The 27,982-nt window shown below is 44.9% G+C and overlaps 1 protein-coding gene across 1 annotated transcript in view; it reads left to right on the forward strand.

Moving 5' to 3' along the window:
* Nucleotides 1-27,982, forward strand: part of sgsm2 (small G protein signaling modulator 2) — a 99,676-nt gene that overhangs the window by 62,168 nt on the left and 9,526 nt on the right. The window contains exons 12-17 of the mRNA XM_070858010.1: nucleotides 9,164-9,317; nucleotides 12,446-12,510; nucleotides 13,453-13,598; nucleotides 19,431-19,559; nucleotides 21,035-21,217; nucleotides 26,536-26,973. Of these exons, the coding sequence (XP_070714111.1) occupies nucleotides 9,164-9,317; nucleotides 12,446-12,510; nucleotides 13,453-13,598; nucleotides 19,431-19,559; nucleotides 21,035-21,217; nucleotides 26,536-26,973 (1,115 nt within the window). The remainder of the gene's footprint in view (nucleotides 1-9,163; nucleotides 9,318-12,445; nucleotides 12,511-13,452; nucleotides 13,599-19,430; nucleotides 19,560-21,034; nucleotides 21,218-26,535; nucleotides 26,974-27,982) is intronic.

Raw genomic sequence — 27,982 nt, forward strand, 5'->3', positions numbered from 1 at the left:
GAACTAGTGTGCATGTGTAGACAACAACAATGATGACCACTCGTGTTTGTATTTATAGGACAACTTGTATTTACCACCCCTGCCTCAGCTCATCCGCTGCTGAAGCCTTCATCCATGCCTTTGTGTCCTCTAGACTTGACTGTTCCAACGCACTCTTGGCTGGCCTCCCATATTCTACCCTAGATAAACTAGAGGTGATCTAAAACTCGGCCGCCCGTGTCCTAAGTCCCACTCACCCATCACCCCTGTGCTCGCTGACCTACATTGGCTCCCGGTTAAGCAACACCTCGATTTCAAAATTCACATCCTTATTTTCAACCCCCGACGAAGTCTGCGCTCCTCTATTTCTGCCCTCTTGAGCATCCCTGATTATAATCGCTCAACCATTGGTGGCCGTATCTTCTGTTGCCAATGCCCTAAGCTCTGGAACTCCCTCCCTAAACCCCTCCACCTCATTCCTCCTTCAGGACGCTCCTTAAAACATACCTCTTTGACCAAGCTTTTGGTCACCTGCGCTAATTTCTCCTTATGTGGCTCGGCAAATTTTATCACAATACTCCTGTGACGCGACTTGGGATGTTTCACTACGTTAAAGGCGCTATATAAATACAAGTTGTTATTATATAGCGCCTTTAACATAGTCAAATGCCCCAAGGTGCTTCACAGGTGCATGATCAGACAAAATTTGACACCGAGCCACATAAGGAGATATTAGGACAGGTGACCAAAGCTCGGTCAGTGGTGAGGACAACACCAGGCTGGACGGCGATATCCCTTGAATTCACACTCACTGTTTATTCTGACACACATACCGCTGCTACTGGGTGAGGGGCCAGAGGGTGGCTGACTTTGTGAAAAGAAAAAAAAGATAAAGACTTGCCATTTGTATAGCGCATTTCACACTCACCGGACGTCCCAAAGCACTTTACATCCAGTGTAGTACTTTTTGAAGTGTAGTCACTGTTGTAATGTGGAAAACACGGCAGCCAATGTGCACACAGCAAGCTCCCACAAATAACAATGTGATAATGACCAGATAATTTGTTTTAGTGATGTTGATTGAGGGGTAAATATTGGCCAGGACACCGGGGATCTTTCAGTCCACCTGAGGCCTCGGTTTAATGTCTCATCCAAAAGACGGCACCTCCTACAGTGCGGCGCTCCCTCAGCACTGCACTGGAGTATCAGCCTAGATTTGTGTACTCAAGTCCCTGGAGTGGGACTTGAACCCATAATCTTCTGACTCAGGTGAGAGGGCTACCCAGAGTCACAGCTGACACGACATTACCCAAGCAGAAGATCAATATCTTCGAGAGAGGAGAAAATTGTCATGGAGAAAACAAATTCATTTTCACATTAAGTTGACTGAAGCATTACACTTTAATCTTTTAAAAAAAAACAGAAAAGCTAAATCCAAAGTCCAAAGCAGTTTGGAATAACTATTATCATAGGCAGTCCCTCGTATCGAGGATGACTTGCTTCCACGCCAGAAAGGGATGAGTTCACAGGTGTTTCAATGAAGAACCTAATATTCCAGATCCCGAACTACATCCTGAAGGGTGGAAGATGCCTGTGTGTGGATTTTTTAACGTGCGGTGGCCGTTGCACACCAGCCACCACACGGGCTTGACAGAGCGAGGTCTTGGCCCAGTGGCAAGGGTTAATCAAGACGACTGGAGACCAGCTCTGCTGCCCGGTCCTAGTGCGCACACATATCGCAGTGTGGGCTGGCCCGTGCTGCCCCTGGGCCCTCGCCTCTTCTGGGCCCCGTAACTCACGCCTCTCCTGGGCCCCAATCACGTCGCTCTACAATCTCTCGCTGCTCCTCCGTGCCAACTATATTCCACAGTCAGCAGCTTAAAACTAGACTTTTTGCATTATTCAGTGCGAATGCATTGCCACCCGCCAGTGCCACCTATGGGTACTTAGTAACACTGCATCTACTTTCTAATGTAAATATACTGTTGGGATATTCTAAGCCTTATATTTATGAACAGTGCATGTAAATGTAATCGTTATTAATATTCCTGTGTTTCCCCGGCCCCATTACAAATGCCACATTGACCTCAACAAACACTATTTGCATATAAAGCATGGACTGAATTCTTCTTGAGTAATGCCCGAGATTTGAGGAAAAAAAAGCATGGACCCATCTGACTTGACATCCTCTTTCAAATAGCGGACAGGTGAATTTTACGCGAACACGTTAATCTGGTTGTCCCCACCAGCGCACAGCGTGAATTCACTTTGTCAATGTTCCCACTAAATAGTTTGGTGGTGGGGAGGGGGGGGGCAGTTCATTTACTGGTGTACTACGGACTGCAAACCTTCTAAAGAAAGATCACTACATTCTAGACACACTGCTGATGGTTTGAAGGTAATGACAACACTGTTGTTTCCCATTTGCTCGCCCTTGCTTTTAATTTTTTGCAACATGCTTGAACTGTGCATGTGGCTACAAGGGAAAAAAAACTCTTCCGGATAAACAAGATGCTGTTCACTGTAATTCTTCACCAAGTGATTATTCTTTTTATTTTCAACTTTTCATCAGGTTTTTATTTTTTCTTTAGGTTCTGTGAGGTTCTGATTTCACCAGGTTCTTATCACACTTTCCACAAAAACAAACAAATTAAAAAATTTATAAAAATTCTGTGCAATACCCACTGAATTTTTTGGGGGGGTAACTCGACCAATAAGAAGCGGCAGTAAATGATACACGTCGGCCAACTGCTTCCTGAAGAATTAAGGTGAAGAGCATTTTTCTTTTAGTTATTATGATTTTTTTTATATATATATATATATATTTTCAACGCTCCCAGTCTGCCTGCGTTTTGCCTTGTTCCCAGGCCCTAAGCTTTTTAGTTGCCTTAAGTGTCGTTATGTGAATCACGGCTGATATTGCATTGAACCACCTTCCCTTCCTTTGTACCTGTTTCGACCTTCTTTCATTTATGTTTCAATTTTCCTTTCCCGCTAGCTTTAGTTGCCTGGCTGCATGCGGAATTTTACAGTTGTGTGCTCTCCTTTTTGTACAGAGAAAAAAATAAATAGCAGATACGGTACAACGTCTGAAATCCGGAATCCTCAGGGCCGACTCTGTTCTGTTTTTTGGGGTTTTTTCCGGATTTCAGACAAGAAAATCAATAGTCTGAAATCCAGAATCCTCGACCGAATCCGTGCCGGGTTTTGAGCGGTGGGGTCCGAAATCTGGCAAAATCCGGCACGGATTCGGTCGAGGGTTCCGGATTTCAGACTTGATTTTCTTGTCTGAAATCCGGAATCCTCAACCGAATCCGTGTCGGATTTCAGGTTTTGCCTCAAAAATGTCCGGTTTTTGGACAATTCCGGTTTTCGAAATTCCGGATTTGGGACGTTGCACCTGTGATGGGAGTGGTCCCAAGGCAGTCACCTAATAAAAGGGTTTAGATGGCAGTCCAGTGGGCGTAAAGCTCAAGCATGTTCTAACTGCCCTCTGAACTCCTGAGATTAGAATAGCCCCTTGTAATCACTCCAAGATGTTTATTTTTTAATAATATATACTGTAAATGTCATGGGACGGTTTTAATTCAAATTCTGGTCTGTGTTTTTTTTTATTGTGCCAACTACGCTCGATATTGTCGGAAGCGTGAGGAAATTCTTGCTGAATAATTCATGGATGTTCTGTTGTCGATACAAGTTTAATCACATTGGAGCTGATTACCTTAAAAATTCTATGTCCAGTATATATTATGTGACCGATCAGGGAAAGGTACCCCAGAATGATGATGAAAGACTCCAATTTTACTTCCTGTCGATGATGAATCTCGCTGCTTTGAATTAGTGTCACTAATGCATGTTTTATGCACAACAAGTTGAAAGCTTTATGCTCCAAAAACACAGCAGAAACACGTCATTGCTATAATTTTTTTTTTAAACGTTTTCTTTTTGGTTTCAGCATCATAAACAATTGCATCTGTAAAATGCCTGCGGAAATGTGATTAGTACAGGCTCTTAAGCTCTGGACCCATCCAGTCCCATTTAGACCATGCAATTTAAAAAAAGAAAAGAATAGAATTTCATTTTTATCTCTGTGCATCAAATGACGAGAATCTCTTCAATTTAGATGTTTCTGTCTTATTTCCATTGTCTCAAGTGTCTGGATTGTTAAATACGTCATCTGATTTACAAGAAGCGATTTATTTCCCCCCCCACCCCTCCCGATACTTGCTGACTCCTGTTGGGGTGCGTTTCCAAGCTTGCAGGCTGACCTGTGTAGTGACCATTCAGCACGTGTGACCCGAGACAGTGGATGTCGACAAGCTCGTCAACAAACGGTCATCAGTTCGGCCAGATTCTCTCCTCGCCCAACGTCCACACACAACCTATTTCCAGCAGAGGTGACTGGACAGTAATCAGGAGAGGGAATCCTGGCCAATTCCCCCCCACCCCACCACCATCCCCCTTCTTAGTTAGGCCAGAGGCACTGATGCCAATTTGTAGCACCTCTTTTGCCACCTAAGCTAAGATCAACTAACTCAACACAAACCGAGCATCTGCTTGGATAGTTTTATCGTGTAGTTATGGTGTTGGTCCCTACATTGCACCTCTAATTACTCTAACTGTTTATTACTTTCCTGTCAAAATGCACCTCTCCTCATTTTGGGTACTCTTATGCATTCTTGAAAGTTGCATTCGACATTACATCCTCAACATTTTTAATGTTTCAGGTCTGCGATCCAGCGTCAGAACTGACAAAGGGTCAGAGACCTGAAACGTTAACTCCGTTTCTCTCCACAGATGCGGCTGGACCTGCTGAGATTTCCAGCATTTTTTGTTTTTATTTCAGATTCCAGCATCCGCAGTATTTTCCTTTTTGTATCCTCAACATTTTGGTAGGCAAAACATGTTTATAAGCAGGAAGATTTTCAAATTGCCGTTCTGTCCAATAATAACCTAACAATGGGGGAATCTCCCTCTAGCAGCTGAAACATCTACGTGGACATAACAGTTTTGTTTATATTTAATGGAGGATTAAAACTAAACTGTCAGTGACCTTTTCACCCACCCAAATCTGTCGAGTTAAACAGTTTATAGGGTATCCAGTTCTAATCCACATTGGAACTTGACACTTCAATCCAATCTATTCTCTTTGTCTTATTACTCTGCGATCAGATGGTTAAGTGTTGACGTTTCCTCACCTCCTCTGCTGGTGTGTACCTATTAAATGTGTGAACTTTGCCCTTGAGCGTTGGCAGGCTGTTCAAGCCCTGGAGGTACCACAGCCAAGCCTGAACCCGTTTTGCTCGACACCCACACAAGCGTACTCCCATTGCAGCAGAGGTTTCTGGTTAGTGATCATGAACGGAGAGGAGACTAAATGCCTGAGATCAGCACAACTGTAAATTGAACCTGGGACCTTCCTTATCTGTTGTGGCTCAGCCACTCGCTGGATAAAGTTACTGAATCAACGGGGTGGGGATGGTCCTGGGTATTGGGGGTTTTTCAACCCAAGGAACACTTGGTTTGAACTCCCTTCCGGTCAAATGTGCCTCGTATGAAAATCCTTTGGAGCAAAGAGCTAATCAAAGCAAGGTTAGACCAGGTTAGGCAGTTCTAAATGGACACCAGGATTGCCTGGAAATTAAAAGGAGTCCTGCATGAATGGTGCAAAATAAAAACTTGCAGTGAACTGCCCAAGAGAGGTCCTGAACTCCACGGAATTCACAGAGGCAAGAGAGCCAAACAAGACACCTCCATTTAGATTTAAATAAAACAGCCGATTCATCAGCATCTAACTTTGATCAAGAAGATTTCTCATCTTCAAGACTTCTGTAAAGGGCCCAACGTGAAAAGCATCTAGTTTTTAAAAAAAAATGCAAACATACCCATTAAATGTAATGGTTAAAATACTGATTTCAAATCCGTGGGATTGCACGTTGCCTTACAATCATTCCCACCTGATGGGATTTGGATGAGTCTCTCGGAATTCTCAAGTAGAGCTCACTGAAGCTATCGGGGTAACCTAACCTGATGGGTGGGAAATCCACGGGATCGGGTGGTACGCCGGTTTTACACCCCGCCCAATATTGCTCTCCAATGGTGCGTAAAATCAGGCGGGGTGTAAAACGGTGGGTCCACCCAATCCCACCAATTTATTGGGAACAGTAGCTATGTCACTGGACTAGTAACCCAGAGGCCTGGACTAATGATCCAGAGACATGAGTTCAAATCCCACCACGGTAGCTGGGGAATTTAAATTCAGTTAATTAACTAAATCTGGAATCAAAAAGCTAGTGTCAGTAATGGTGACCAGGAAACTACCGGATTGTCGTAAAAACCCATCTGGCTCACACTAATGTCCTTTAGGGAAGGAAATCTGCCGTCCTTCCTGGTCTGGCCTATATGTGACTCCAGACCCACAACAATGTGGTTGACTCTTAACTGCCCTCTGAAATGGCCTAGCGAGCTGCTCAGTTGTACAAGGCGGCGGCTCACCACCACCTTCTTGAGGGCAATTAGGGATGGGCAACAAATGCTGGCCTTGCCAGCGACGCCCACATCCCGTGATCGAAGTTTTTAAAAGTTTCCCGATGGATGGGTTAGGTTAAAATTTCCCCCTCCAAGTCTCTCTTCAAAGGAAGGCTGATATTAATTTGTCTCCCATTTGATATTTTTTGCTCAAGAAAATTCAAATCATAAATCACTGCTCAGCTTTTCAACAAAGTTGTGGAATGCCTCCCTTCAGTGTTGATCTGACCATTTTAAGTGGGAGAACAGAGGCAGCTTCTGTGACTCCATCGCACCAAGCAGAACGCCTACAGAACCATAGTAAGGTCTCGTCATTCCAACAGGACGTGCCGTACAATATTTAAATTGCGGCAGGGCAACAAAAGATGACTCAGAAGAGCCATTTTTGTGCTAGAAAAGGCCAAGTGATGCAGATGCTGGAAAAATCGCAGCAGGTCTGGGGCGGCATCTGTGGGCAGAGGAAGGCAGGGGTGAACGTTTTAGGTCGCTTTTAACCCTACCTTCCTCTCTCCGCAGATGCTGCCTGACCAACTGCGAGTTTCCACACACTTACTGTGTTTGTTCTGTTTCTGTGCGTTTAGTTTGCACCAGCATCCGGAGCTGAATCCTCCTGTTTACACTTTAAAAAAAAAAAGAATTTGGCTGCAGAACTGCAGACGCACAAGAATCTTGGGTCTGCGATTCTGCCGCCAGGATAAAGGAAACAAATTCACATAGACGTGGGAAAATTGTTGACAAAACACAGGTTTCTCAAAATCAGAACTAAATGAGCACCCGTGTAAACGCAGCAGGAGAATTTTTTTTATTATTCAGAGATTGGTTGAGGCGCTGGGTTCAAATCGAGAGTCCAAACATGATGGGATGAAGCGCCTCTCTCTCTTGGCTGTTACGTGGAGTTATCTGTCAGATGAGTTCCAGCAACCACTTCTAGTGGTCTGGTGGTGATTTAATTGATTTTAGCTAGGGTGGCAATAGCTAAGCTACTATTGGCTTCAGTGCTTGTGGGATAGGAATGGGCAAAATCCGTCCGGGTTCCCACTCCTGATCGCTATCGAGTGACCCCTGCCGCTCAATGTGTGTACAGTATAGCAGATTTGTCTGCAATGTTTTCCAGGTGTAAATAGCTTGCCAGCTTTCATTGTCTAGGCTTTGGCAAGATACCAAAAGGACGCTGGCACGCATCCATGCAATTATACCCTACCCCAACATGACCAATGCCTCCAGTATGAAGAGAAGAGTACAACTGGGGCGGAGCATAAGCACCACCACCAAGCTCCCAGTGCAGTTGGTAGCTGGCAGTGGTCACTGGATTGGGATTGGGAGCAGAAGAAGCCCCGAGTTATTTTAATGCCTCCTCCAACCCAACCCAGATTAACTATAGCACTAAAGTTGCTGTCCTGGTGAAGATCACCAACGAACCAGGGAATGAACGTGGGCCATTTCTGGTCTGTACGTATCCCAGCTTGTCTGACACTCTTGCCTTCCAGTTTCTCGGCCCACCAGAAGGTCTCCACACGGAGCACCTTGGAGATTCAATTCCCGCTGGGCTTTAAAAACTGGCACTAAACCAAGCTCTTGCACCACAATTAAGCATGCAGCTCACTAGCTGATTAAGGTAGTAATTGTGACTGGAACATCAGTTGGCTGAAGCACCCCCTCCTCATCTGACGCAAAACGCAAGGAGGAGACCGATTTGACTCCCAGATGAGGACCATGCGGGGTATAGAAAGTAAAATCTAATTAAAGTAGCCCATCACTAACCCTGTCTGCTATATTACAAACTCCAGTACAACAGCCATTGCTTAAGACTCTTTGACAAACCCAAACCACATACCCCTCCCTACACACACCCTTCACCTTGAAAGGAGTGGACCCTGTCAATTTTTTAAAAAAGATATTAAATGGCCTAAATTATATTAATCCAGAGCACTACTTAAAGGTGTGCCAACATACTAGAACAATGAGGCACAGATTAAAATTGGCGAAAGGAAAGTTTAGGGTCGATGTCAGGAAGAACTTCTTCATGGGGAGGAATCAAAAATTAATATGCTGATTAGGGTTAGATGAAGAGGGGTGGGAGGAGGTGCATGTGGATCATGAACATGACATAGGCCAATTGGCTGAATGGCCTGTTTCTGAGCTGTGCTGTAAATTCTGTGTAAAACATGGACTGGTATTAATGGAATCAAGGGATATGGGAAATAGTGCAAGAAGATGGAGTTGAGGTCGAAGATCAGCCATGATCTTATTGAATGGTGGAGCAGACTCGAGGGGCCGAATGGCCTACTCCTGCTCCTATTTCTTATGTTCTTATAACCTGATTCCTGCATTGCTCTCCAAAAATAGCTTTCTAGAGGCAAAAACATTTTTTTTTTAAATTGAAAGATGCTTTTTTCAAAAATAAACTAAAGTCATCAAAGACTAGATAGATCATACAGCCAGACATTAAAGTTAAATTATGGAATTTTATCCTCATTAGATTTTTTTTTTAACTATAGTACAACTTTGAAGTAATATTTTTTGGAAACTCTTAACCTTTCACCTAAAGTAGCACAGAAAGAACACTTAATCCCAAAACAGCTTGTAAAACAATGTGTTATTTTCAGGGGGAAAGTATCTCTCAAATACATGCCAAATTTTCCTTTTTTTTTTCCAGATCCTAGTGAATTGTTGGAAATGCATGGATACAGTTCGACTCAGTTTCCTTGGCAGCTGGGAGATCTGTGCAGCCAAGGTTCCTCCTGTTTGTCCTGTTCCACCAATGATTCTCCTTATGATATGCCCAACTGCTGCAGCTGTGGAAATGACAGGTAAAGGGAACAGGTCAACGTTTCATCAGTGTGTACCCAACTGAAAGCAAGGATCAGTTACATTTGCAGGTTGTGCAAAAAAAGCAATTGCCTTTCATTCCAATTAAAGTTGACTTAGTAGCACAAAAGGAAGAAATATTTTGTATTTATAAGCAGTATATCAGTCCTCAAGACATCCATAGGGACTTTACAACCAATTAATTACTTTCTGAATCCCAGTCACTGTCATTATGAAGGTAATTGTGGCAGCCAATTAATACACAGCAAGGCCTCCCAAACAAGATTTTTTTTTGTGTTGTTGGTTGATGGCAGAATTTTAGCCAGGACACTGACTGAATTCCATGCTGCTCCTTGAATAGTCTTCTGTGATCTTTTACATCCATTTGCATGTAACGTGCTGTGCATGTAACGTGCTATGTCTGTAATGTACCTATGAATGACTCCTCGAGGCAATGTATTGTACTCAAACTGTAGTGACCTTGGTCCTTTATTCATAACTCCAGAGTGTGGCAGCCGCATGGTGGCTACCCTTTTATATACAGCCCCTGCCACCAGGGCAAGAAACACTGGTCTCCATCAGTTGCACCCTCTATTGGTGCCAGCATAGTATATACACAGTGTAAACCTTATTGATAGTACATCAGGTAAACAAGTCTCCATCTTATGCAACCATACAGTGGCTACACAGAGAGTATATCGATAGTCTGCATATATAATATAACATAAGTTAACTGGTAGTGTCCTGATCTGTTGTTTTGAGTTCTCTGGCTCCCTCGTAGTACAATCCTTCCATCCATACTGGTGATGAGTTCCTGAGCTCTTATAGGCCAACAAATGAAGATGACTCCGTAACCCCTGGTTACTCTGAGCATCTCGCCTCTGGGAGGGGACAGTGGAAGTTTTAGTATTGGCTTTTGCTGGCCAAGTATTGGGACATGTAATTCTCCCACCTGAAAACAGGTACATAGCGATGTGAGCTCAGGAAATGGAAGTGGGAAAAAGAGAGAGAATTCCAGCGCTGCACTCTCCTTTCCTGAAAGGCTCTGACTCATAGTGGGAGACAGATCAAGGGTATTAGTAGCCCTTTGATACCTCTGCCGTGTGCCCATTCTTCAACCTGTCTGTAGTTGGTGACTGTCAGCAGACGATCCATGGGGAGCACTATCCATTGCCCACTTAACATTCATGTGCATGCACTTTCCAGCAAGAGTCACTGGATAGCAATTGAGAACAGAAACATAAGAATTGCTAGACGAAAAAAAGACCACGATCCATCAAGTTCACCTTCTACTATCCTGGTAGTCACACGATACGACAACAATGAAGTTGTTGACTACTCAACAACCCTGGCTTATTTTCCTCTTCCTACCCCAGTGACACTGAGGCAAATTGTCGCACCATTTTTTATTTGTTCATGGGATGTGGGCGTTGCTGGCAAGGCCAGCATTTATTGCTCACCTCTAATTACCCTGGAGAAGGTGGTGGTGAGCCACCATTTCAGAGGGCAGTTAAAAGTCAAATACGTTGCTGTGGGTCTGGAGTCACATATAGGCTAGACCAGATTTCTTTCCCTAAAGGACATTAGTGAACCAGGTGGGTTTTTACAACAATCCGGTAGTTTCATGGTCACCATTACTGATACAGTTGGACCTCTCTGGTCCGGCACACTTGGGACTTGACCGGTGCCGGACCAGAGAATTTTCCGAACCACGGGAGGTCAATTGGTGACAATGCTGCTGACAATGACCCGGACGCGTTCTGCGCAGAAGCCTACTGTGCACCAGGGTTAGATCAAGTCATGCTTCCTTTAAGCACTTACTCAAACAGATAAGCAAATAAATACAAAGGCCAAGTCAATAGCACAAAACTCTAAATATGTGCTAAGCAGCAAAGCAAAAAGGAAATTCTACCTTCACGAGTCACATGTTCTGCTGGCAATTCTGCAAGAAGGCAGTGATAAAATGGACGTTCCCCAAAGCCATCTTCAAGTAAATCTATAAAATGAATTGCCGGCATATTCACCACGCAGCGATGATTTAATGGGGCAAATAACCACAAAAGAGAAGGGTGAATATTTAGCCCCAAACACAATTATTTTATGCCGGGACTGATGCCTGTCCAGGGATGTTTCCAGACTAAAGTGTCCCGGACTGGAGAGATACTACCTGTTCTAGCTTTTTATTCAGTTAACTGAATTTAAATTCCCCAGCTGCCGTGGAGGGATTTGAACTCACGTCTCTGGGTCATCAATCCAGACCTTGGGATTACTAGTCCAGTAATATAACCACTATGCTACCGTACCCCATATTTATTGCTACTCTGAGATCAGCTCACTCAACACAGATTAGCAATTAAATAAATATATTGTCTATTGATGGCACAGATGGTGAAGTTGGCTCCCACACAGGGGTCATAGTCAGTATTAACTCATTTTATAAACAAAAATGGTGATTGCCAATATTGGGGGAAACTGGGTGGGAAGAGTTAATGATCTCAGATATGAATGTAAAGGATGTGCATTAATATCAGTCATTAACTCTGAGCTTTATCAGAAGGTGATTCTTGTGCCAATGTCATTGGTTTCTCCTATTCTGTTGTATCCAGGGGTTAGATTCACAATTTGACTATCTCTTTGACAATTCATAACTTGACTCTCTTTCTTATCGCCCCATATCACAAGGTGAAATTCCATTCATCGATTGACTGCCTTGTATGAGGGCATGACAAACTAACATTGTGATTTTAATCTAATTCAAGTTAAATCTGACTATCGAGCTTCTTTTGCCAACATACTCAAGTACTGGCCCCACTGGTTAACACTGCACTATTTTTTCTGGGTGTTGCTCACTCCCCTCCTGAACCAATAAAGATGGTCCATATTGGGAGTGGGGACGAGGAGAGAATGGTAACCCTTCCCACCCAGTTTCCCCCAATATTGGCAATATATATGGTGCCTGGCAACAGAAATTCACATGGTGTATGTTGGAAAATTCTTTTAAAGAAAGGGTGTATTTTGTGTCTAGAATATGGAGAATAAACATTCATAGACTGTGACGTGTTACAGCTAAACAGCAACATTAACCCACGGGAATCGATGCTCTTGAAAATCTCTGGTTCTTCTGTCATAGGACTCCATTGAAGCTGCTATGTGAGAATATGAAGAGGCAAATTGTTTCAAGGGCATTTTATGGATGTAAGTATGGATACAGAAATATCAGGGACAGATTCTGTGGAGGGCAGGGAAAAATATTTAGAAATTATTTCGAATCCACATTTTTGTGATGAATCGGGTACATATGGGTGATCATGTGGCATTCATAAGAACATAAGAAATAGGAGCAGGAGTAGACCATACGGCCCCTCGAGCCTGCTCCACCATTTAATACGATCATGGCTGATCCGATCATGGACTCCGCTCCACTTCCATGCCCGCTCCCCTTAACCCCTTATTCCCTTATCGGTTAAGAAACTGACTATGTCTTAAATTTATTCAATGACCCAGCTCCCACAGCTCTCTGAGGCAGCGAATTCCACAGATTTACAACCCTCAGAGAAGAAATTCCTCCTCATCTCAGTTTTAAATGGGCGGCCCCTTATTCTAAGATTATGCCCCCTAGTTCTAGTCTCCCCCATCAGTGGAAACATCCTCTCTGCATCCACCTTGTCAAGCCCCCTCATAATCTTGTACATTTCGATAAGATCACCTCTCATTCTTCTGAATTCCAATGTGTATAGGCCCAATCTACTCCACCTTTCCTCATTAAGTCAACCCCCTCATCTCCGGAATCAACCTAGTGAACCTTCTCTGAACTGCCTCCACAGCAAGTATATCCTTTCTTAAATATGGAAACCAAAACTGTACGCAGTATTCCAAGTGTGGCCTCACCAATACCCTGTATTCAAACGATTAGCCAGATATTAAAAGCTGCAATTGAAGCCGGAGTGGTTTATGAATCTATCCCTGTATCCCCCTACTGCTTCCGATCACTTGCTTTAGTTGAAGCTGTTTTGCAATCCAATCTATGCAATTGAGTGCATGTGGTCGTTTTTTTTTAAACCGTTCGTGATGAGCATCTACATTTGCTCCGGAGAATTTAAAAGTTGTTCTGAAAGGCTTTTGTGTTTCTGCACACAGGGTTAGCGTACTGCCGTCACCTCTCTACAGTCCGCACACATCTATCAGCTCTTGTGAACCACACCATCGTCCCACCCGACAAGCCGTGCGAAGCCTCGGGTGGCCTGACTGGTGAAGTCTGGAATAAGTACGAGAAAGATAGGAAGGTAGGGCAGAACTCGGGGGCGGTTGTCGTTGAGAGCATCAAGCCCTTCTGCAAAGTGAAGATCTCACCCAGCAATGAGGTCATGACAGCAGGCTGAGGAGGGAAAGAATCAGCTAGGATTCCTGATCAGTAAACAGTGGCCCCTGCTGCTCACCCACCCCTTCCGTGCTCGCTGACCTACATTGGCTCCCGATTAAGCAACGTCTCAATTTCAAAATTCTCATCCTTATTTTCAAATCCCTCCATGGCCTCGCCCCTCCCTATCTCTCTAATGTCCTCCAGCCCCACTGTCTCCCCATCCCCCCGAGATGTCTGCACTCTTCTAATTCTGCCCTATTGAGCATCCCTGATTGTAATCACTCAGCCATCGGTGGACATGCCTTCTGTTGCCTAGGCCCCAAACTTTGGAACTCCCTGCCTAAACCAGTCCACCTCGCTACCTCTTTCCTCCTTCAGGACACTCCTTAAAACCTACCTCTTTGACCAAGCTTTTGGTCACCTGCGCCAATTTCTACTACTGCGGCTCGGTGTCAAATTTTTATCGCATAATGCTCCTGTGAAGCGCCTTGGGATGTTTCACTACGTTGAAGGTGCTATATAAATATATGTTGTTGATCTATGTGCATGGCAGGATCAATCTGAGTTGATTGAATAACCTATTAGCACTTGCTGCCTGTGTATCCCCCAAAATTAGAGTGCTCATAGCCACAAACGTGGGTGAGAAGCCGATTCCCAGGCTGCCATCAATGTTGCAGTTCAGTCGGCAATTGGGGAGTGTGGGCTTTGCTTCAGGGTCCATCACCACCACTTTACGTACAATTGGAACATTTGCAAGCAGTAGAAGAAACTTTTCATTTTTGAAGAGTTTTTCTCCCCAGTTGTCTTCCCTCTTCTCCTGAAGACATTTACTCTTGGATGAGCACCTACTCTTTGGTATCTTGCCCAATCGGCCATTCTTCAAAGGTGGGTCTTGATGGTTTATATCAGCAGGCTGTTGAACCATAGAGAAAGGGGCATTGCAGAAGAGCCTGATATTGTTCGCACTTAAATGTCCACATACATCCACTTTACAGCAGGAGTCACTGGATTGGGATCAGGAGTAGGAACCCTGATTGTTTATTCTCTTCCACAGTTCAGGAACATGGAGGCCAATTGTAGAACCTTATCTGCTCCCTTGATTGAGACAACCCATCTTGGAGATCCAACCTGGGACCTTCCAGTCAGTATATCTGTAGACCACATGGTGTATTAACCACTAAGCCCTGGAGGAGCTTGCATTGCTCTTCATACTCACAGTTCTTGCAAGAGAACCATCCTAGTTACAGTTAGCCTTGGTTAATCCAAGTATTATAGCAATCTAAACGTGGGAAGGGGCTGAGAAACATAGAAAATAGGTGCAGGAGTAGGCCATTCGGCCCTTCGAGCCTGCACCGCCATTCAATAAGATCATGGCTGATCATTCCCTCAGTACCCCTTTCTTGCTTTCTCTCCATACCCCTTGATCCCTTTAGCCGTAAGGGCCATATCTAACTCCCTCTTGAATATATCAACTGGCACCAACAAATTTCTGTGGCAGGGAATTCCATAGGTTAACAACTTTCTGAGTGAAGAAGTTTCTCCTCATCTCAGTCCTAAATCCTAATCCTAAGACTGTGTCCCCTGGTTCTGGACTTCCCCAACATCGGGATCATTCTTCCCGCATCTAACCTATCCAGTCCAGTCAGAATCTTATACGTTTCTATGAGATCCCCTCTCATCCTTCTAAACTCCAGTGAATAAAGGCCCAGTTGATCCAGTCTCCCCTCATATGATAGTCCAGCCATCCCTGGAATCAGTCTGGTGAACCTTCGCTGCACTCCCTCAATAGCAAGAACGTCCTTCCTCAGATTAGGAAACCAAAACTGAACACAATATTCCAGGTGAGGCCTCAGTAAGGCCCTATACAACTGCAGTAAGACTTCCCTGCTCCTATACTCAAATCCCCTAGCTATGAAGGCCAACATACCATTTGCCTTCTTCACCGCCTGCTATATCTGCATGCCCACTTTCAGTGACTGATGAACCATAACACCCAGGTCTCGTTGCACCTCCCCTTTTCCTAATCTGCCGCCATTCAGATAATATTCTGCCTTCGTGTTTTTGCCCCCAAAATGGATAACTTCACATTTATCCACATTATACTGCATTTGCCATGCATTTGCCCACTCACCTAACCTGTCCAAGTCACCCTGCAGCCTCTTAGCGTCCTCCTCACAGCTCACACCGCCACCCAGTTTAGTGTCATCCGCAAACTTGGAGATATTATACTCAATTCCTCATCCAAATCATTGATGTATATTGTAAAGAGCTGGGGTCCCAGCACTGAGCCCTGCGGCACTCCACTAGTCACTGCCTGCCATTCTGAAATGGACCCATTTCTCTCGACTCTCTGCTTCCTGTCTGCCAACCAGTTCTCTATCCACATCAGTACATTACCTCCAATACCATGCGCTTTGATTTTGCACACCAACCTCTTGTGCGGGACCTTGTCAAAAGCCTTTTGAAAGTCCAAATACACCACATCCACTGGTTCTCCCTTGTCCACTCTGCCAGTTACATCCTCAAAACATTCCAAAAGATTCGTCAAGCATGATTTTCCTTTCATAAATCCATGCTGACTTGGTCTGATCCTGTCACGGCTTTCCAAATGCGCTGCTATTTCATCCTTAATGATTGATTCCAACATTTTCTCCACTACTGATGTCAGGCTAACCGGTCTATAATTACCCATTTTCTCTCTCCCTCCTTTTTTAAAAAGTGGTGTTACATTAGCTACCCTCCAGATAGACTGTTGGAAAATGATCACCAATGCATCCACTATTTCTGGGGCCACTTCCTTAAGTACTCTGGGATGCAGACTATCAGGCCCTGGGGATTTATCGGCCTTCAATTCCATCAATTTCCCTAACACAATTTCCCGCCTAATAAGGATATCCTTCAGTTCCTCCTTCTCACTAGACCCACTGTCCCCTAGTACATTCGGAAGGTTATTTGTGTCTTCGTTCGTGAAGACAGAACCAAAGTATTTGTTCAATTGGTCTGCCATTTCTTTGTTCCCCATTATAAATTCACCTGAATCCGACTGCAAGGGACCTACGTTTGTCTTCACTAATCTTTTTCTCTTCACATATTTATAGAAGCTTTTGCAGTCAGTTTTTATGTTCCCTGCAAGCTTCCTCTTGTACTCTATTTTCCCCCTCTTAATTAAACCCTTAATCCTCCTCTGTTGAATTCTAAATTTCTCCCAGTCCTCGGGTTTGTTGCTTTTTCTAGGCAATTTATATGTCTCTTCCTTGGCTTTAACACTATCCTTAATTTCCCTTGTTAGCCATGGTTGAGCCACCTTCCCCGTTTTATTTTTACTCCAGACAGGGATGTACGTACAATTGCTGAAGTTCATCCATGTGATCTTTAAATGTTTGCCATTGTCTATCCACCATCAACCTCTTAAATATCCTTTGCCAGTCTATTCTAGCCAATTCACGCCTCATACCGTCAAAGTTACCTTTCCTTAAGTTCAGGACGCTAGTTTCCGAATGAACTGTGTCACTCTCCATCTTAATACAGAATTCTACCATATTATGGTCACTCTTCCCCAAGGGGCCTCGCACAACAAGATTGCTAATTAGTCCCTTCTCATTACACATCACCCAGTTTAGGATGGCCAGCTCTCTAGTTGGTTCCTCGACGTATTGGTCTAGAAAACCATTTCTAATACACGCCAGGAAATCCTCCTCCACCGCATTGCTACCAGTTAGGTTAGCCCAATCAATATGTAGATTAAAGTCGCCCGTGATAACTGCTGTACCTTTATTGCACACATCCCTAATTTCTTGTTTGATGCTGTCCCCAACCTCACTACTACTGTTTGGTGGTCTGTACACAACTCCCACTAATGTTTTCTGTCCTTTGGAATTCCGCAGCTCCACCCATACCGATTCCACATCATCCAGGCTAATGTCCCTCCTTACTATTGCATTAATTTCCTCTTTAACCAGCAACGCCACCCCGCCTCCTTTTCCTCTCTGCATATCCTTCCTAAATGTTGAATACCCCTGGATGTTGAGTTCACAGCCTTGGTCACCCTGGAGCCATGTCTCCGTGATGCCAATGACATCATATCCGTTAACTGCTGTCTGCGCAGTTAATTCGTCCACCTTATTCCAAATGCTCCTCGCATTGAGGCACAGAGCCTTCAAGCTTGTCTTTTTTACACACTTTGCCCCTTTAGAATTTTTCTGTAATGTGGCCCTTTTTGTTTTTTGCCTTGGGTTTCTCTGCCCTCCGCTTTTACTATTCTCCTTTCTATCTTTTGCTTCTGCCTCCATTTTATTTCCCTCTGTCTCCCTGCATAGGTTTCCATCCCCCTGCCAAGTTAGTTTAACTCCTCCCCAACAGCACTAGCAAACACTCCCCCTAGGGCATTGGTTCCGGTCCTGCCCAGGTGCAGACCGTCTGGTTTGTACTGGTCCTAACTCCCCCAGAACCGGTTCCAATGTCCCAGGAATTTGAATCCCTCTCTCTTGCACCACTCCTCAAGCCACGTATTCATCTGAGCTATCCTGCGATTCCTACTCTGACTAGCACGTGGCATTGGTAGCAATCCTGAGATTACTACCTTTGAGGTCCTACTTTTTAATTTAGCTCCTCGCTCCCTAAATTCGTCTCGTAGAACCTCATCCCGTTTGTTACCTATATTGTTGGAACCTATATGCACCACGACAACTGGCTGTTCACCCTCCCTTTTCAGAATGTCCTGCACCCGCTCCGAGACATCCTTGACCCTTGCGCCAGGGAGGCAACATACCATCCTGGAGTCTCGGTTGCGGCCACAGAAATGCCTATCTATTCCTCTTACAATCGAGTCCCCTATCACTATAGCTCTCCCACTCTTTTTCCTGCCCTCCTGTGCAGCAGAGCCAGCCATGGTGCCATGAACTTGGCTGCTGCTGCTCCCCCTTGATGAGTCATCCCCCTCAACAGTACCCAAAGCGGTGTATCTGTTTTGCAGGGGGATGACCGCAGGGGACCCCTGCACTACCTTCCTTGCACTGCTCTTCCTGCTGGTCACCCATTTACTATCTGGCTGTGTACCCTTTACCTGCGGTGAGACCAACTCGCTACACGTGCTATTCACGTCATTCTCAGCATCGTGGATGCTCCAGAGTGAATCCACCCGCAGCTCCAGTGCCGCAATGTGGTCCGTCAGGAGCTGGAGGTGGATACACTTCCCGCACGCGTGGTCGTCAGGGACACCGGAAGCAACCCTGACTTCCCACATAATGCAGGAGGAGCATAACACGTGTCCGAGCTCTCCTGCCATGTCTTAACCCTTAGATTAACTTAAATTGGCAGCAACAATGCCAAATGTTACTTACTGATATAGAAAAGAAGAAGAAAAACTACTTACCAATCACTTACCCCCTTGGCTGTGACGGCACCTTTCGATTTCCTTCTACTTCTTTGCCTTCTCTCCCTGCTGCAGCTGCACAAGCACGCCTCTCGCCGACTCACCACGCTGGGCCTTTTTATAGGCCTCCCCACGCTGCCTCACCGATGCTGCTCGATCTCCTACTGCCTCTCGCCGAAGCTCACCTGCCTAAGGAATGGTGCATGACATAGGGTATCCTAAAGAAAAAGCACTTTTAAAGAATGTGTCTTAGCCTTCTGACTTTATCTGAAAATTGTCCTGAAAATTAGACATGTATAGCGCCACCAAAATTCTATTGCGGGTATTTTTAAGCATTAATAACTTAAATAGAATCGTCACAGTGATTTATGTCTTGACTTTTAGAATTACAAAAAGTTAGAGCTGCTCAGACTGGTTTACTACGGAGGAGTCCAGCACGAGATACGGAAAGATGTCTGGCCCTTCCTCCTGGGACACTACAAGTTTGGCATGAGCAAACAGGACATGGACCAGGTATGTGGCCGATTCTTTCGTGATGTCTCTTTTACTCCAATATGTGCCCGCTGAATGGCTCAAAAAGAAGGCCGATGTGAGAAATTACAATGTCCCATTGTAGAGGGCGCTCTTCCAACAGTTGGGAATTAAGACACATCATGAAGATTGTGCAGAAGGAGCTTTGCACGGTGTCTAACCTATGATATGCCTGCAGTAGGAAGGTTTGGTGACAATGGATGGCTGGAGTGGTCAAGAATCCATGGTCAGTGTTAGAATTCCTTGCCTGATGAGTGGGACAAGGGATTTGCTGCTTGGTTGATATCCAGTGCTATTTCCTGTGAATTTGCACTGCTATTTGCTGCCCAAGTATCGTAATTCAGCATAAAATTCCTGGAGGCAGTGGAAACGCAGGGATCTCAGTGACAAATCACTTGCCCTAGTGAGGTGCACAAATGGCTGATCAGGCAATGTTATCTGTTATCTGAACTAGTTACTTTTCTTACACAGTGAACAGTAGCTAAAAGTTTTCAGGGTTTGTGGCACTTGCACATCTTGATGTGTTGTCCCTGGGGAGTGCTGCAAGGCAGGGATTCAAGGCTGAGATTGATAAGTATTTGGACTCGAAGCGAATCAAGGGATATGGGAATCGGGCGGGAAAGTGGAGTTGAGGTTGAAGGTCAGCCGTGATCTTACTGAATGGTGGAGCAGGCTCAAGGGGCCATATGGCCTATTCCTGCTGCTAATTCTTATGTTCGTATCTAGTCCCCAAACCACCATGAACCACTTTGCAATATGCTGCAGACCTTAGTCAAGGTTGGAGACCCATAACCTCTTTTGCTAAAAGGCAGGGAACCTACATCTATGCTTTTAGTTCTAATTGGAGACATGTTGGTACCTCCGATCTCTGGAGGTCGGGTCATTTTTATTGGGAGTACCGTTGATGGTGGCAGAACTGTGCCTCTGTGGTTAACACCAGTCTGTAGTTACATAAGAACGTGAGAAATAGGAGCAGCAGTAGGCTATATGGCCCCTCGAGTCTGCTGAACCATTCAATAAGATCATGGCTGAACTTCTACACCAACTCCAGTTTCTTACCCTATCCCTTGATTCCCTCGGTGCCCAAAAAACACTAGGTCTCAGTCTTGAATATGCTCATCGACTGAGCATCCACAACCCTCTGGGGTAGAGAATTCCAAAGATTCACAACCCTCTGAGTGAAGAAATGTCTCCGTCGTAAATAGCCCACTCCTTATCCTGATACTAAGGCCCCCTAGTTCGAGACCCTCCCGCCTGGGGAAACCGCCTCTCAGCATCTATCCTGTCAAGCTCTCGCAGGATTTTAAACGTTTGAATGAGATCACACCTCATTCTTCTAAACTCCAGAGAATATAGGCCCATTCTGCTCGATACAGGGTCACTAATACCAGAACGCCTGCAAATACAAAAAGCCGAGCCTCTGATCCACAGCATTGATCTCTGTGTTTGTCCTGCAGGTGGACGAAGATATCGCTGCCAAGTACAGATACGTAATGGCGGAGTGGAAGGCCTGCGAGTTGGTCGTCAAGCAGAGAGACAGGGAAACACACTCCGCAATCTTGGCAAAATTTTCATCGGGTAGCAGCATAGACAGCCACGTGCAACGTTTGATTCATCGAGACTCCACCATCAGCAATGATGTAAAGTATCTTGCGTGTAGCATTTCTTGATTACGTCGTTGATTAGTATCGGCGAACTATACCGTCCTCTGATGTTTTGTCTGTCTTCTTGGGCTGTGGGTGACACTGACAATGCCAACCTGTAGTTGCCCTGAGAGTGCTGTGGTTGCTCGAGTGCTTAGTGACTGTTTCTACAAATGAGTAGCTTCAAAGAGCATTAACAACAACAACTTGTATTTATATAGTGCCTTTAACGTAGTAAAACATTCTGAGGCGCTTCACAGGAATCTTATAAGACAAAACAAGTACATTTGACACCGAGCCAGATAAGATGACATTTCGGCAGATGCCGAAAAACTGGGATGGGTCTTAAAGGAGGAAAGAGAGGTAACGAGACGGAGAGGTTTAGGCAGGGAGTTCCAGAGTTTGGGGCCAAGGCAACAGAAGGCACGGTTACCAATGGTTGAGCAGTTGTAATTGAAACATATAAGATTATGAGGGGGCTTGACAAGGTGGATGCAGAGAGGATGTTTCCACTGATAGGAGAGACTAGAACTAGGGGGCATAATCTTAGAATAAGGGGTCCCCCATTCAAAACTGAGATGAGGAGGAATTTCTTCTGAGGCTTGTAAATCTGTGGAATTCGCTGCCTCCGAGAACTGTGGAAGCTGAGACATTGAATATATTTAAGACAGAGATTGACAGTTTCTTAACCGATAAGGGGATAAGAGGTTATGGGGAGTGGGCAGGGAAGTAGACCTGAGTCCATGATCAAATCAGCCATGATCTTATTGAATGGCCTACTCCTGCTCTTTATTTCTTATGTTCTTATAATCAGGGATGCTCAAGAGGGCAGAATTAGAGGAGCACAGCTATCTTGGGGGGGTTGTGAAGTTGAAGGAGATTTTAGAGATAGGGAGGGGCGAGGCCATGGAGGGATTTATAAACAAGGATGAGAATTTTGAAATTGAAGCGTTGCATAACCAGGAGCCAATGCAGGTCAGCGAGCACAGGGATGCTGGGTGAGCGGGACTTGGTGCGAGTTAGGTCAGAATCAATCACTGGCATCGTATGCAGGCCAGATAGGGTATGGTTGTCAGGTACCCTTCACGGAAGGGCTTTACGGAACTCGTTAGGTGTTATGACAATCTGACATGACCAGATTTATCGAATTTAATTTCACAACTTAGCATGGTGGGATTTGAATGAACGACCTCATAACCTTTGCATTACTGTACTCGGATACAAAATCTATGAATGTTGGAAAAAAGAAAATAGTGTAAAACCATTTGATTTTAGCAGCACATCATGAGTTTGTAAAAGGCACACGTCTTAGATAGAAACATAGAAAATAGGTGCAGGAGTAGGCCCTTCGAGCCTGCACCGCCATTCAATGAGTTCATGGCTGAACATCCAACTTCAGTACCCCATTCCTGCTTTCTCGCCATACCCCTTGATCCCCCTAGTAGTAAGGACTACATCTAACTCCCTTTTGAATATATTTAGTGAATTGGCCTCAACAACTTTCTGTGGTAGAGAATTCCACAGGTTCACCACTCTCTGGGTGAAGAAGTTTCTCCTCATCTCGGTCCCAAATGGCCTACCCACCATCCTTGGACTGTGACCCCTGGTTCTGGACTTCCCCAACATTGGGAACATTCTTCCTGCATCTAACCTGTCTAAACCCGTCAGAATTTTAAACGTTTCCATGAGATCCCCTCTCATTCCTCTGAACTCCAGTGAATATAAACCCAGTTGATCCAGTCTTTCTTGATATGTCAGTCCCGCCATCCCGGGAATCAGTCTGGTGAACCTTCGCTGCACCCCCTCAATAGCAAGAATGTTCTTCCTCAAGTTAGGAGACCAAAACTGTACACAATACTCCAGGTGTGGCCTCACCAAGGCCCTGTACAACTGTAGTAACACCTCCCTGCCCCTATGCTCAAATCCCCTCGCTATGAAGGCCAACATGCCATTTGCTTTCTTAACCGCCTGCTGTACCTGCATGCCAACCTTCAATGACTGATGTACCATGACACCCAGGTCTCGTTGCACCTTTTCCTAATCTGTCACCATTCAGATAATAGTCTGTTTCTCTGTTTTTACCACCAAAGTGGATAACCTCACATTTATCCACATTGTACTTCATCTGCCATGCATTTGCCCACTCACCTAACCTATCCAAGTCACTCTGCAGCCTCATAGCATCCTCCTCGCAGCTCACACTGCCACACAACTTAGTGTCATCTGCAAATTTGGAGATACTACATTTAATCCCCTCGTCTAAATCATTAATGTACAATGTAAACAGCTGGGGCCCCAGCACAGAACCTTGCGGTACCCCACTAGTCACTGCCTGCCATTCTGAAAAGTACCCATTTACTCCTACTCTTTGCTTCCTGTCTGCCAACCAGTTCTCAATCCATGTCAGCACACTACCCCCAATCCCATGTGCTTTAACTTTGCACATTAATCTCTTGTGTGGGACCATGCTGATCTGATCATGGACTCAGCTCTACTTCCCCGCCCGCTCCCCATAACCCTTTATTCCCTTGTTGCTCAAAAATCTGTCGATCTCTGCCTTAAATATATTCAATGATCCAGCCTCCACAGCTTTCTGGGGCAGAGAATTCCATAGATTTACAACCCTCAGAGAAGAAATTCCTCCCCATTTCAGTTTTAAATGGACGACCCCTTATTCTAAAACTATGCCCCCTAGTTCTAGATTTCCCCATGAGTGGAAACATCCTCTCTGTTTCTACCTTGTCGAGCCCCCTCAGAATCCTATATGTTTCAATAAGATCACCTCTCATTCTTCTGAATTCTTGTAGGCTTGTATGTCTTCTTGCATGTTGTAATAGATGCTAAAATCTCTGGCTGTATTTCTCCTCACCGCTGCCACTGCAGTTTTGCACAGGAGCCTGTTTAAAGTGTTGCTGCTATGACTTCCCCTAGCTGCCTGAGCATGGAAGTGTTGCATTAACCAGTCGGTCTTAATCACCGTTAACTTCCACTCACCAACACGTCAACTTCAAATCTAATCTTAACCAATCACTCGCTGCTCCACAGCCCTTTGTGACTATCCACTCTGAATCCCTTCCTGCCCTTTCCACTCCATGGCTCTTCCCTACTCTCACTTCACATCTTTCCTTTTATTCTCCACTCACGGACCACCCCGACACTCCGTCTTAAGGCCCACCCCGACTATGCACCCGACGCTCCTCCATGATTCTCTACCTCACAACTCCCCTTATTCTCCTGCTCACTTCTCAGGGCTGTAAAGTTGAGTGTTCTCCAGGGGGGGAGGGGATGAAGAAGAAAGAGAGTCCTCTTTTTGGGGTTGAGTCGGTTTCAACATGACGAGCTTGGCAATGGGAGTTTGGAACTAATCAGATGCCTGAGGGAGACAGGCTGGCAAGACTCCGGGGCGCTGTTAATGACTGAAAGAGGTGACATGATAGGTCCAAGTCAGCATGGATTTGTGAAAGGGAAATCATGCTTGACAAACCTTCTGGAATTTTTTGAGGATGTTTCCAGTAGAGTGGACAAGTGAACCAGTTGATGTGATATATTTGGACTTTCAGAAGGCTTTCGACAAGGTCCCACACAAGAGTTTAATGTGCAAAGTTAAAGCACATGGGATTGGGGGTAGTGTGCTGACGTGGATTGAGAACTGGTTGTCAGACAGGAAGCAAAGAGTAGGAGTAAATGGGGACTTTTCAGAATGGCAGGCAGTGACTAGTGGGGTACCGCAAGGTTCTGTGCTGGGGCCCCAGCTGTTTATACTGTACATTAATGATTTAGACGAGGGGATTAAATGTAGTATCTCCAAATTTGCGGATGACACTAAGTTGTGTGGCAGTGTGAGCTGCGAGGAGGATGCTATGAGGCTGCAGAGTGATTTGGATAGGTTAGGTGAGTGGGCAAATGCATGGCTGATGAAGTATAATGTGGATAAATGTGAGGTTATCCACTTTGGTGGTAAAAACAGAGAGACAGACTATTATCTGAATGGTGACAGATTAGGAAAAGGGGAGGTGCAACGAGACCTGGGTATCATGGTACATCAGCCATTGAAGGTTGGCATGCAGGTACAGCAGGCGGTTAAGAAAGCAAATGGCATGTTGGCCTTCATAGTGAGGGAATTTGAGTACAGGGGCAGGGAGGTGTTACTATAGTTGTACAGGGCCTTGGTGAAGCCACATCTGGAGTATTGTGTACAGTTTTGGTCTCCTAACCTGAGGAAGGACATTCTTGCTATTGAGGGAGTGCAGCGAAGGTTCACCAGACTGATTCCCGGGATGGCGGGACTGACATATCAAGAAAGACTGGATCAACTGGGTTTATATTCACTGGAGTTCAGAGGAATGAGAGGGGATCTCATGGAAACGTTTAAAATTCTGACGGGTTTAGACAGGTTTGATGCAGGAAGATTGTTCCCAATGTTGGGGAAGTCCAGAACCAGGGGTCACAGTCTAAGGATAAGGGGTAAGCCATTTAGGACCGAGATGAGGAGAAACTTCTTCACCCAGAGAGTGGTGAACCTGTGGAATTCTCTACCACAGAAAGTTGTTGAGGCCAATTCACTAAATATATTCAAAAGGAGTTAGATGTAGTCCTTACTACTAGGGGGATCAAGGGGTATGGCGAGAAAGCAGGAATGGGGTGTACTGAAGTTGCATGTTCAGCCATGAGCTCATTGAATGGCGGTGCAGGCTCGAAGGGCCTAATGGCCTACTCCTGCACCTATTTTCTATGTTTCTATGAATAGCCAGCCTGTTGTAATAGAGCTCCACCTAGTGGACTACTGATGTAATAACAATAAACGGTCATGTGGCAAGGTCACATGATCATTTCTGTTTAGGAGCCATCTTGTAGGGTGTGTGCTGTTAGTGGTCTCTGTAAAAATACCACACCTGTCACATTGGTGAAAGTAGGACTAGACCTGTGACTGGGGGGCAAGGATCCTCCCTCCCTCCGCCCCCCCACCCCACCCCACCCGATTCCAGATAACTCTAATAAAAAGAAAAAACTACAAATGTTGGAAATCTAAAATGTAAATAGAAAATGTTCGAAATACATAAGTCCATCGTCATCTAAAAATCAAAGACGGGTTAACCTTTTGGTTATAGGCCCCTCACCAGAGTCCAGATACTTCTGCAAGGTAATTTCCTAATAAAGTGGTCCTAGCTAGATAAGCAGTGGGAAGTTTTATATACTTTTTTAAAAAGTCTTTCTTGGTATTTGCTCCTAAAGGACTTTCCATAAAAATTGATTCTCTGCATTATTCACATGAAAACTCCTGGTTAGTTTTACAATGCCTTTAATATCCTGTTTAGGTCTTCATTTCTGTCGATGAAGCAGACCAGGGAGACAAAGTCTTTAAAATGGTGGATGACGTGACGACCACGATGGCAAACATCGACACCCCAACTGCAGTAGTTGAAGAGAGACCGTCGATAGAGTTTGACTCTCCCGATTCCGGGCTGCCTTCCTCGAGGAATTATTCCGTCGCATCGGGACACTCACGGATCCTTTCGAGCACCGACGATCAAAGTTTGTGCATGGAAGAAGGTGTGCTGGAGGAAGAAGATGGCACTGAGTTGGACAGGGTCGCGGAACAGACCCCTGACGTTAGTGAGTCCGGCTCTGGAAGGAAAAGTGTTCTGCAAAAGGCCGGAGCTCAGGACTCGTTGTCAGAAGAGCAGCTGTGCACTCAGTTAGATTTGATAATGTCCGAGAAAAGCAACTCGTCTTTACTGTCCACAACATACACGGTCAGTGAGTTTCTGTTCTATTTTGAAGAGACAATAAATAAAATAAAATAAAGAGGGGACTGGATGGCACATTCTGCATCGCTCTTTTTTCCTGTGGAATTTCATCCAACAAAAAGGGAATTCCATATCGTCCACTGCTGAAATGAGTTTGGGCAGCTTTTAGTTTAGATGTCAGTGGGCGTGACCTGATGGCGTCCAACATTCTGGGTGATTTTAGAGGGCTGAACGTATAATCATTACAATGCATTTACTTTCTCCCTGCTCGTTTCATATTAGTTTGAGCTTTCAGAGTGGGCATCTTTCTGCCATTACCATTGCCAACGTTATTCTATGGGTGTATTTTCTTTTCCTCTGAACTTGTCTGTCCATGCCTGCTCTCATCATCAAGTTCATATTGTGTTGGTTCATGCGGTGACTGCATGGTTTCATTTTAAGATTGATGTGAAATTTGTCCATTTCTCTTCAAGGCTCTGGAACTCTCTTGATATCTTGATTCATTCCTCTTGCTCCTGGTAAGTTGACTTGTCCAGCAAAGTGAGAACATTTTGCAAGAGGATGTGATTCAGTCTCTCGGATTTCGATTTTAAATAACTACAACCATTTGAACCAATTCACTACAGTTCATTATGGTTTTTTTTGTATTTGCTCCTGGAATGAGAGCAAGGTTGCATTTATCTCTGGTTGACCCTGAGTTTGTGCAGCCGAATGGCTTGCAAGGTCCACTTCAGAGGACATTAAGAGCAAACCATATCATGTGAGACTGGAGTCGTGTGTAAGCCAGGTCAGGTCGGGGTGCTAGATTCCGTGAAGGCCAGTAATGAGTCAGTTGGGTTCGTTTGACAGTCTGGTAGTTTTATGGTAATTTTGTCCTGGTGCCATTACTGCTCTTCATGATTTGAACTCGTGACCTCTGGGTTACTCATCCTGTACTCGCTGCTCTGCCCAGCATAATGTCACAAACAGGCCAACACTGAATCCAAAGAAATGTGTAACAAACTGATCAATATGT

The sequence above is a fragment of the Pristiophorus japonicus genome, chromosome 16 (genome assembly GCF_044704955.1).
Source record: "Pristiophorus japonicus isolate sPriJap1 chromosome 16, sPriJap1.hap1, whole genome shotgun sequence".
Lineage (NCBI taxonomy): Eukaryota > Metazoa > Chordata > Chondrichthyes > Pristiophoridae > Pristiophorus > Pristiophorus japonicus.